The following is a 10907-nucleotide window of genomic DNA, read 5'->3' on the forward strand; positions in this document are numbered from 1 at the left end:
GATATTTTTAGATATATGATAGTAAGGGGAAGGGAAATATAATGTTAACATTTTTCAAAGGAAGAGATTTAAAAGACCAACAAGATTTAAAAGGCATCAACAACGGTCTACGACAAGGGGATGCGCTATCATGCGTCCTCTTTAACCTGGCCCTCGAGAAAGTGATCCGTGATGCTGAGGTGAATGCAAGAGGTACGATCCTCTTCAAGTCCACCCAACTACTGGCCTATGCTGACGATATCGACATCATGGGAAGAACCACCCGAGACGTTCAAACTGCCTTCATCCAGATCGAGCAGGCGGCGCGAGATCTTGGGCTGCACATCAATGAAGGCAAGACAAAATACATGGTGGCAACGTCAGCACCGAAGACGAATCAACCAACAACATCAAATCGCACTGGTCAAACACAAGCACGAACAAGAATAAGGATAGGGGAATACAACTTTGAGACCGTTGACAATTTCTCCTATCTAGGGTCGAAAATCACAACCGATAACAACTACGATGATGAAATCCGCGCACGGTTGTTGTCAGCCAACAGAGCCTATTTCAGCTTACAGAAACTGTTCCGCTCGAAACGTCTCACCATAGGGTCAAAGCTCTTACTGTACAAGACTATGATCTTGCCAGTCCTCATGTATTCCTCGGAAACTTGGGTTCTTAGCAAGAAAAATTGCGAACTCTTGGCCGCGTTCGAGAGAAGAATCCTCCGAAGAATTTTTGGCCCCCTACATGAGGATGGACGATTCCGTAGCCTACACAATGACGAAATCTATGAGCGATACCATGACCGTCCGGTTGTGGATAAAATCCGGCTCAATAGGTTACGGTGGGCGGGTCACTTAATCCGTATGGATGAAGATGATCCCACCCGGAAAGTCTATAAGGGCAATATCTATGGTAGGAAAAGAAGACGAGGCAGACCCTGCCTAAGATGGAGCGATGGCGTGGGCCAGGACGCCAGACAGCTTTTAGGGATATCGAATTGGTGGACCTCGGCGCAAAACCGGGATGTCTGGAGTTCCTTATTAAGGCAGGCCTAGACCGGATACCGGTTGTTGCGCCGTTGATGATGATGATGATGAACAACACAATAGTCGCCACTACCGTTAACAATTGCCGACAGTGTTGGAAGTATGATAATGTAAAAGCTCAGAAAAGCAATGGAAGATATACAAGCTTAAGAATGACCAGCTGTTGGTGGGGAAATGAAGAGATAGAAGCTAAAAAATGGTATGTTCTGCAACAATACCTAGTGCCAGAAGAACTGGTGCGCTGTGTTAAATTGGTCTACCACGATCCCAAAAGTAAAGAAGGTTTTTGATAAAAGATCCTAATGAAGCAGGCACCATCACTGTCAGCGGTAGTGACTTGCCCAGAACTGAGCGATTTAAATATCTCTGATCAATGCTATCAACCAATCGTGAACTGCGTTATAAAATTGCTTCACGTATTACCACAACTTGGATAAAGTGGCTTTCCACAAATGGTGTTCTTTGTGATCGACCAACGACCAAAAGACCGGCTGAAACAACAATGATTAGATACGGTAGATGACGGTTTGAAAGCCTAGCGACTACATCCAGATCAGGCCTTTGACCGAGCAAAATGGCGCAACCGATCAAGACGAGCTGATCCCGCTCCTGAGCGAGACAAAGGACATTTGATCCTTATGACGTGAATTCTACGCTTGAGTGAGCGTTCAATGCTTGCTAAATATTGAAAATACGGATTCTCCACAAAAATTAAAAATTTCGGTCGGGATTGGTGTTTCATGCGCACGAAATCTAGGATTTTTGTAGGCAACCAAACAGAACATTTATGCAGAGGGACAAAGCAAAAAGGAAGTGTATTTCAGAAAGTCATAAAAAGCAGGGAGCTAGATCGCATGATAAATTCTGCAGCCTAATGTTAACTTCTGAGAGAAACTTATTCGGCGTTAGGAAAATGATATTATAGCAGTTAAATTTAGACATCTCCTGGGTGTATGTTGCATCCATCAATGTTAGAATAGTGGTTTTGGTAGTGGCATTCTAAAAAAAACAACCTTTTACCTGTGATACGTGCGGTTCAGAGGTGTCCATGTGTCTGTCAACCATGACGAATGCAGTGGTAAGTCATCGACATCGAAAACCGACGAAAACATTCATAAAAACAAGGAAATGTTGGTAAATAACTGCAGATTAACCATCGAAGAGGTGGTAGACGACATGAACTTTTTTTTTGGATCAGTTCAAGATATTTTGGTTAATGATTTAAGTCTTAGTCGTATTGCAACAAACTTGCACTAAACGATAATGCCATCGTTATCTGCGGATGTTTGACCAAACACTCAACGAATATCATCTAACAGTATTTCCTGTTCAATTCTTAGTGGAGTATAGGGCATCCACATAGTCAGACTGTGCTTCAGTTTCACTATCAGCACACTTAACACTGCGTAAGTGATAAGCTCACAGGAGTGGGACAAAAACAAGGCGAATACATGACGATTGGGATTCGAACCCAGAGCGGCTAGATTTAGAGGTCGATGCTCTCCCTCCTCAACCATTACCGTCATCTAACAATCACCAAATTCACCTGATTTGGCTCGCTGCAATTTGTTGAAGGATGTTGCGGTGGATGGTGATGATCTCGATTTTGATGAATAATCTTGTATTTTACATTTTCTGAATAAATTCCGTGGATTTATCAAGGTAGTACCTCTAAATGCATCAGTTGTTTGGGAGGTATAACAACGTGTAAATGTAGATTAGCCGTAGTTGCAAGGAGAAAATCACTGTTGATAAGTTGAAGTTATCTTGTTGTAAGTATGCATTACGCCATGACTGTTCAATGCAGCTGGTAGTTCAGACAACAATGACTGGAAAGAAGTTAAAATTATACTGTTCAATGCAGCAGTATATGGATTTTCCTACGACTTGTGTGCCCTATACTGATACTACTCCTAGTCGTAAGGTCCCGCACGTTCGTGAGCTTCTTACGAAACACAATTTGGCGCTAATCTCTATCACCCTTGCCATCCTGATTTGGCTCCAATAGACTCCTCTTTATTTCTGAGAATTAAAACCACTACTAAACGTCATTTTGACGGCGTTGAGGCGACTTAAAACAGTGCCATCGGCGTAAAACCGGAATGTCTGGAGTTCCTTATTAAGGGAGGCCTAAACCGGATACCGGTTGTTGCGCCGTTGATGATGATGATCAGGCGGATGGAATATTTCGTAAATTCCGATATATTTGAAACTATCTTAAACCTTGAATATTTTTTCATGAGAACACTTTCATTACTTTATGTATACACCCTGTACGAGTAAATGGTCTTTCAAGAGTCAGATGCTACCTTCATCATACAAAACAAAGGATAATTAGGCTTTTGGAGGAATGTATAACCGTATACCACAAAGAAAATTTATTTTGTGATGAAGTAAAAATACAAACAATTTTTCAATTTACTTTCAAAGTAAATCGACAAAAATCGGCGCCGGGGTAGAAATCATCATCTAATTTCATTGAAATTTTTCTAGCCTGGGGCCGGAGAAATTCTTGCTCCTTCTCTTTCGACGGCTCTGCTTAGTTAGTGTATTATTGAAAATTCGTCAAGGTTATTTGTGGGACCGATATCTAACAATATCCGGAGATGTTTCCACAAACCTACTGCCGCACGAATGAAACAGGCCAATATACTCAAGAGTTTGGATTTGGATTTAGGTAACCGAAATCAAAGAATAAATGAATATTCTTAAAATATATGCAACCATTTTTTGTAAATACATATTATTCCCGGTTGACAAAAACTTTATTGCTTCCGGATCAATTTAGCTAAATCTTTCTTATAACCAAATACAGTATTAATTTAATATTTATCTAAAATAAGAGCTTATAAGTATCAAAGCTATGGATTATTTCGCCATCAACAAAGTTTCTTTGAAGAGTGGAAGCAGTTTCTTTGGACATAATGAAATGATCCACATTGGCTCTTTCATACGTAGTTCTGCAAGATTTTTTTAGGTCACTGATTCCGCTTTAAGATATAATTGCTTCGATGAGTTTGGTATGATTGTGCGCTCTTTGTTTACTGTTTTGTACGTGCAACTGATGCAAAAGCAATTTATGGTAAATATATGCAAACATATTGCAGTTTTTCAACGGAAAATTCGTTTCCATTATTTTGAATAGCTTTATGAGATTATTAGAGTGTCTTTCTTCGTCATTTTTAACGTATTATGGTGTATATTTTTCCATGAGGTTAAAGAATCTGCAAAAACTCGGCATATTTGCTATGAATTATGTAGTAATCAGGATGTTGTTTATAATTTTTTTAAGTGGGAGAGCGAATGTATTTTGTGTTCTAGCTCCTTATTCACAGACTTTAGGAATCAGTTTTAGGAAAAATCCAATCCAGAAGGATTTTAAGTTGGCTATTCCTGCTACTGGAAACGTTCAAATCATCAGACACTTGAACTTGTTTCGAACAGTTGTAACATCGGCGCAGATCTCAACTCGACCAAAAGAATGAAGAGCTGCATAGAAAAGGTTCACCAACAATTAATCGAAAATTAGTATTTCTGTGGCAAAATAACGCTAGAGCTAACACTACCCGGTAAACTAAAGGGAGGATCATTTGATTCAACGTTCGCGGCAATAAATTTTTCGTCGATCCGAACGTATCACTACAGACAGGTCAACATGGGTCTAGGACTTTGACGAATTTGAATGCATCTACGCAGAGAATGTTGGACTCCCGCAACGGTGCGTCATCGGACTATCAAGTAAACACCTCCCCAGCGGCAGAGAGCTATCCTGGAACCGTTTGTCAGACTACTTCGGGCTAGTTTCCGAACTCTCTCGCCTTAAAATAAAGGAATTCCTTTCTCCACCGGTCGAGCTCTATCTCCTTTGCAACGATAAAGACCCGAACGGGGGGCATCATGGCTCCACCTGTCAGCGCTCCTCAGCGTCTCCTCGACAATGTTGTCTGGAGAGAAATCCCCTTTGTTTAAAGAGAGCTGTTAAAGAATCCCATCCCCCCTAACTCCATTGCAAAACACACAATCTGGAGATCGCCCTCTTTCAGGCAAGCGTTGAATGCTCCGAGCAGTAGATTTGGTTGATGTTGAAATAACAATTTGTATCGGATCCTGGCGCCTTCTCGCTTTTTAGGAGAGGACTGCCTGTTCCAACTCTTTTATAGAGAAAAGTGAACACTCCTCCTCCAGCCGACGTCATCATCCCGTACTGGGTGCGCAGGGAATAGTCCCCGTACAATGCAATCCATCTGCTCGACCTTAAGTGAACGGGGTTTCCGCAGAGCCCCGATTTTTTGGGTTACCAGTTTGTAACCGAGTCCCCACAGATCCGCATTCACGTCGTTCACCAGGCCCTGCAAGCAGCGAGCTTTGCTCCTGTTTATTGCGCTGCGGAGTCTTCTTTCGGCTGATCTGTACTCTGTCATTATGGCACATGCCTCCTCCCAGCTGTTTAGACATTGTGTTATGCGATGGAGTGGGTGACACTTCTTTCGGAGCTCTGAAATTTCCATCGGCCACCAATAAATGGAAGGTTTGCCACGTCTCGATACTCCCCTACGCATGGAGGCCCCGCAGGCCGTCGTTATCAGGTTCATAACTGAATTTACGATAGTGTCAGCTGCAGCGCCACCATCCCCAGGAGTTTCGACAAACCTTCCGGTGTTTACCTTCGCAATATTCCATGCACAGAAAGAGCCCCGGGGTGGCGCACACCGAGAGTTTGTGTTCACCACTTCGAAGGCAATGTATTCATGGTTGCTTGCCGAGAAGTCTTCCAGAACTCGCCACCCGTTCACCAGTGACTCCGACGCGAAGGTTACGTCTGGAATGCTTTCCTTGCAGTCTGGGAACGTTGGGGCGGATCCGGTGTTTAAAACTACGTTTCCCTCTGGAGTCTGAGTGAGGCATGCCAGAGCATTGAAATCACCCCCGACCAGGATTCGCTCATCCATGCACAAGACAGCGTCCTGCAAAGCATCAAGCCTGCGTAGAAAGTCCGCCATCGTCGCATTCGGCATAAGGTAGACATTGAAAAACGTTCTCCCCTCGGCGTTGCGCAAGAACCCTAAGAAGGGTTCCGTCCCGAACCCAAATGGCAGCGGTACCTGATATATCAGGGGTGCCATGAAACTGGGTCCTTGTTTCGGTATCGCCCACTGATGAACACTAAATCAGCTTTGGTCTCCGCAGCGAACTGTGCTAGCAACTTGTGAGCGGTTGCACTCCGATGCATATTGACTTGTAGGATACGAATCATATTGACCGCGTTCTCAACAGACGCGCCACGGTCCCTGCCTAGGACGCAGTTTTCCTTTTCGTTACAGATGTTCGCTTTATGGGCTGCCTGCACGCATTTGCGGTATGTTGTTCTTCTGTCAAGTCCCCGACAGGTTGCAGACGTGCGCCCATAATCCAAATATTTTTTTAATTTTAAGCAGAGGTTTTTCTGATGACGCGGCATTTTGTTGTACTTTGTCCCTCTTCGCCTTCTTCTTTTGAGCCCTGGAGAGTACCTGAGTGACGTCTCCTTCAGATGCCCCTTCCTCCTTTCGTTTTTACCCCAGTTCACTCTGGAATGGGCTGCCTGCGATCCGTTTGGTAGTCGTAGTGTTCTCTTCGGGAGGCGCGGTTGTTTCTGCTTCCCGCGGATTTTCTCTTACTCTCAATGTCCGGCTGTAATATGAATTTCTGTCCAGTAGCTTCTCCAGCCCCATTAGCCCACTTCTCTACTGCCGCGCATTTCTTAATAAGCCTTTCTTCTTCAGCTTGCGCCAGAGTAGTCAACACCCCTCCCACTCGGCTTATATTTGAAACTATTTGGTTAGTTTCGGTAGTTTCCACTGTGCCTCTTTCCGCAACTATAGCACTACGTGGTACTGTCTGGGTTCCTGTCTCCGTTGCAGGTGTTGCATCACTTTGCAAGTCCTCCTCTTCTCATGTGCATCCCGATATCTCGTCGGGTATTTTAGCCTTTGTTGCGTCCTTCACTGGGCACTGTAGCGAACGGCGCATTTTCGTGCTGTATATAAACGCAGCCAGCTCATTCTTCATTTCCACTATCTCCTCGTTTGTTTTGTTCGCCATTCAAGTTTCCTACCAGCGCATTGTGTGCAAGGGAGCGGGTCGCAATAGTTAGGAACCGGTATACCCTCGGGGACAAGGCCCCTGCCCCAGTTCCCTGAGGCCTGACCTATGATTAGTTGATCCCGGAACTTACTGACGGACCATCGCTCGCGGTCTACCAATACCGATTCAATGTACAATATCCGAACAGGGTCCCGAAGGGGTTGGCTTCTGATACACGCCACAATTATCACCTTGGCAGAGCTAGGCTCACATCATTCCATCGACGTCGACAAGGAGTTTTCAACGACCCCGGGGAATCACAGTGTGTCCTGGCGTGTATCGGTCATTAGCAGTTCACTCTTCACCGAGAAACTTTCTCGAGGCTACTACCTGGGATGCAGATATTATGCCAGCTAGGGGGCCCGAAATGCTTGCTCGGGAACCTCGGGGATGCCACTCCCCGTATCGTAAGCGATCCGTTAAGGATCGTTGACGACCCTTAAGGACACAAGGTTGAGGTTGCAGAGACTTCCGCAACACGCAAACCATCCCGACAAAATCGATGTGGTCCACGTGCGGCCCCCCATCGGCTAGCTGTCTTGTGACACGTCAAACCAGGTGGCTCAGCTGGGGCAGACATAGTGTGGCCGCGTTTACAGCCACCGTTTCTAAGTTGGCAGAGACAGCTGGTACTTTGCTTTCGGGAAGTAGGACAAGATCACGAACATGAAGCTAGGACTTTGACGAGCATTTTCTTGGCGCTCAATCGTCGCGAATATCAGCATTCCCATCGTATCTTGGATCGCTAGTGAATCTATCCAATAAAAGACGAAATGAGACTCCTCAGCAACCCTTACTTAACATTTGGTCGGGCTTTTTTTTGGCACGGTGGAAGGAGAAGGTAAATGCATTTACGCACAGAGTGTTGGACTTCCGCAACGGTATGTCGTCGGACAACCAACTAAACACTTACCCATCGTGAGAGAGGTAGCCTGGAATCGTTTGTCACATTACTTCAGGTTAGCCCCGGGATTCTCCCGCCTTGCGGAGCCTTCAAATCAGGGAATTCCTTTCACCAACGGGAGAAGAGAGAAGGCCCCTTCACCGGCCGAACGCTATCGCCTTTGCAATGAGAAGAACCCGAACGTAATGCGTATTACGGCCCCACTTGCCAGCGCTCCTCAGCATCTTCTCGAGACTCCCGGTGGTGTCCAGATAGAATTGCTGACGAATCCCATCCCACCTTCCACAAGAAAAAAAGGTGTGATGGGTGTCGTTTACAACTCGATTGCAAGGTTGGGCCTTAACATCACCGGACTGTTGCGTCTGTTCAAGGACGCAGTGCGAAAGTTGAAGAAGCCATCAACATGCGATGTTCGCAGAGATCTCACCTCCTGCACGGATGTCCGAATTAGGATGGACGCCTTTGAAGTTCTCGAATGAGGCCCACATTAGTTTTTCTTCCTGAGGGAAAGTGCAGCGCGCGATGCGTCCATTTTGACTTGCGACAGCCGACATGAGGAAGCCGTGCGCCTGGTACTGGTACTTTTTCGACGTTGGAAAGTCAGGAAGTGAAGAGAGAGAGGTCAATAGAGGAAACTGAAGGAACAAGTTTGTTGTGCTCCTTAATAATTGGTAACAAGTTTACTATCTTGGCACTATCAAGCCATTAAGGTCAGCTCGCTGCGTAACTGAGAAACGGACAATTGTTGCTGCTTGTGTGTGAATGACACTATCACCAGCTGCCAAAAAGGTGACCCCATTGTTTTTATTCAAAGTACAATAAATAAATGACAATTCAAGTTTACAGGCCGCGTACTCGGCAAATTGATATTTGACACGGATCTCTGCTAAGCCAAGTAAGAACATTGTGAACTTGCCATAACAGATATGAATATAATGCTGACATCCATGCAAGTAACCAATTCAATCAATTGTAAATAATTAATTTCCACGCCATCACTTCATGGACAGAATGCAAATTGTAAACACGCTTTAAATCGATCCAAATTAAAAACATGTTTACCGAATATTTTGAGCAGTTGGCTGAGTGGCCCACTCCACCATAATTGATGCGTTTCATATCTAAATTGTACTACAAATGCATCTTGGCGGGAAAGTTGTAATGGTAATGTTTTGGGGACTCATCTACTTTGAAGGAGCTTCAGCAGGTTAGCGACTTTGAACCCTAGCCCCTGCCAGGTGTGACGAATAATAGAAATAATTTGAATAAGCAAGTGAGTATCCCGGGCAGACACGCACTTTCTTTACGAGAAATTAAATTCATGTCTATTCGTTGGCGACCGTAAACATAATAATTACGGTGGAATGTGAGCGGTTTTTCGTGGAAGCAATAAATAGTTGCGTGGGCAACGGAAATATTGAAATCGTTTCCATATCATCACACACGGGCAGAAGATCGATTTGTTTGCCCCCAGAAGGTGATCTCCACGATAACCTGTACCGCAAGCACCGAGCGACAAAGGCAATCATCGAAGGTGCTAAGTGGCCTTAAAATCTACTCTAAATTGGAAACTAGAAGCCCATCTGCCGCCAAGTGACCGACGATATTTACGGTACGTGTGGACGAGCCGTCTTGCGTGCAAAGCGCCCGCGACAGCAGCAAGTGGAGGTCACTTGAGATTGTTTCAGACCCAGTATCGCCACTTGCCGCCGATCGAGTATTTATTGCAAGCCATCGACCAATGAGATAAAGCAGAATAATAAAAGCGACTGAACACATGAAGTGTACCTCAAGGCCCCACGAATAAAAACTTTCACAGCAGCAAAAAATGCAAGCAGCATTTATTAACGCAGCGTGAATCTGAAAAATTGCCGAGACTCGACTGTCGTGGTGTTTTCCGCTCGCAAAGAACGAGAATGGAGAGTCTCCGCTTGCACGGGGTCAAAAACATGCTCTGCCACCTTTACCTGATTAGCTGATAGGGCGGCGGGTGCCAGAGGCGTAAACATATGGGGCAATTGGGGTCTCCGTGCCGCATTACGTGAAGACATTTGCCGTAGTAACAGGGCACAGGTGGTTGGGCGGGCGGAAATGGAAGTCTACGTGAGAATTTGTTGCACAACAGCAAGCGATTGTTTATTGCGGTCTCTGGCTGGATCGGTTGGGTCTCTCACTTGCATCTCTAACAAAAGAGGCATCTCATCGGCATTTCTGATGGGAAAAACAACCTTGCCCGGCCTTAGACTGCCAGGATCCGTCCCAGCTGACTTCCTGCCCTAATTGCAGGCAAGGACGTCGACGGCAATGACGAATTCCTCCGCACCTGCTGCAATGCCAAAATTGCACCGCACCAAGTACGGGGGAAAAGCAAGGCAGACGTAAACAGGAAAAACTGGAAAACCAAGAAAATGAACATGCAAACTTGCAACTTTTCCATCCGTTACATGCGAGAACAGAGAAAAATGGTTTGACATACACTTTATCCGCCAGCTCGCGCACTTTCCACATGCTTATGAATTTATCCACCATTGTGATGCTGTTTCTGCTCCCGGCACTGATTCACAGGATACTTTTACACGATATTCACACACGCTTGAGCACTGATCGGACGAATTATGTACGGGAAAAAGCAAATTTCGAAACTGTCTTCTATAAGAATTTGGTGATTTGGCTACCGTCATCCATTGCGATATACTAACACATCCATACATGTGCCAAGTAATGTCGTTGGGGGGCTAATCAAGTGAAGTTGGATTCGTATGAATTTTGTTAAGTCCTAGATAAATTGATTATTTTTAAGATTTTTCATAAGCGTGGAATCTCAGCTGGCTTTAGAACTGAGC

The 10907-nt window shown here is 45.0% G+C and overlaps 1 protein-coding gene across 2 annotated transcripts in view; it reads right to left on the reverse strand.

Moving 5' to 3' along the window:
* LOC119658449 (telomere length regulation protein TEL2 homolog) overlaps positions 1–10781 on the reverse strand; it is a 43592-nt gene extending 32811 nt beyond the window's left edge. For both annotated transcript variants that reach the window (XM_038065854.1, XM_038065853.1), the window contains exon 1: positions 10541–10781. In XM_038065854.1, coding sequence (XP_037921782.1) covers positions 10541–10593 — 53 coding nt within the window. In that variant the 5' untranslated portion in view covers positions 10594–10781. The remainder of the gene's footprint in view (positions 1–10540) is intronic.
* Between the last annotated feature and the right edge of the window lie 126 nt (positions 10782–10907).

This window comes from Hermetia illucens, chromosome 5 (genome assembly GCF_905115235.1).
Source record: "Hermetia illucens chromosome 5, iHerIll2.2.curated.20191125, whole genome shotgun sequence".
In the NCBI taxonomy this organism is placed as follows: domain Eukaryota; kingdom Metazoa; phylum Arthropoda; class Insecta; order Diptera; family Stratiomyidae; genus Hermetia; species Hermetia illucens.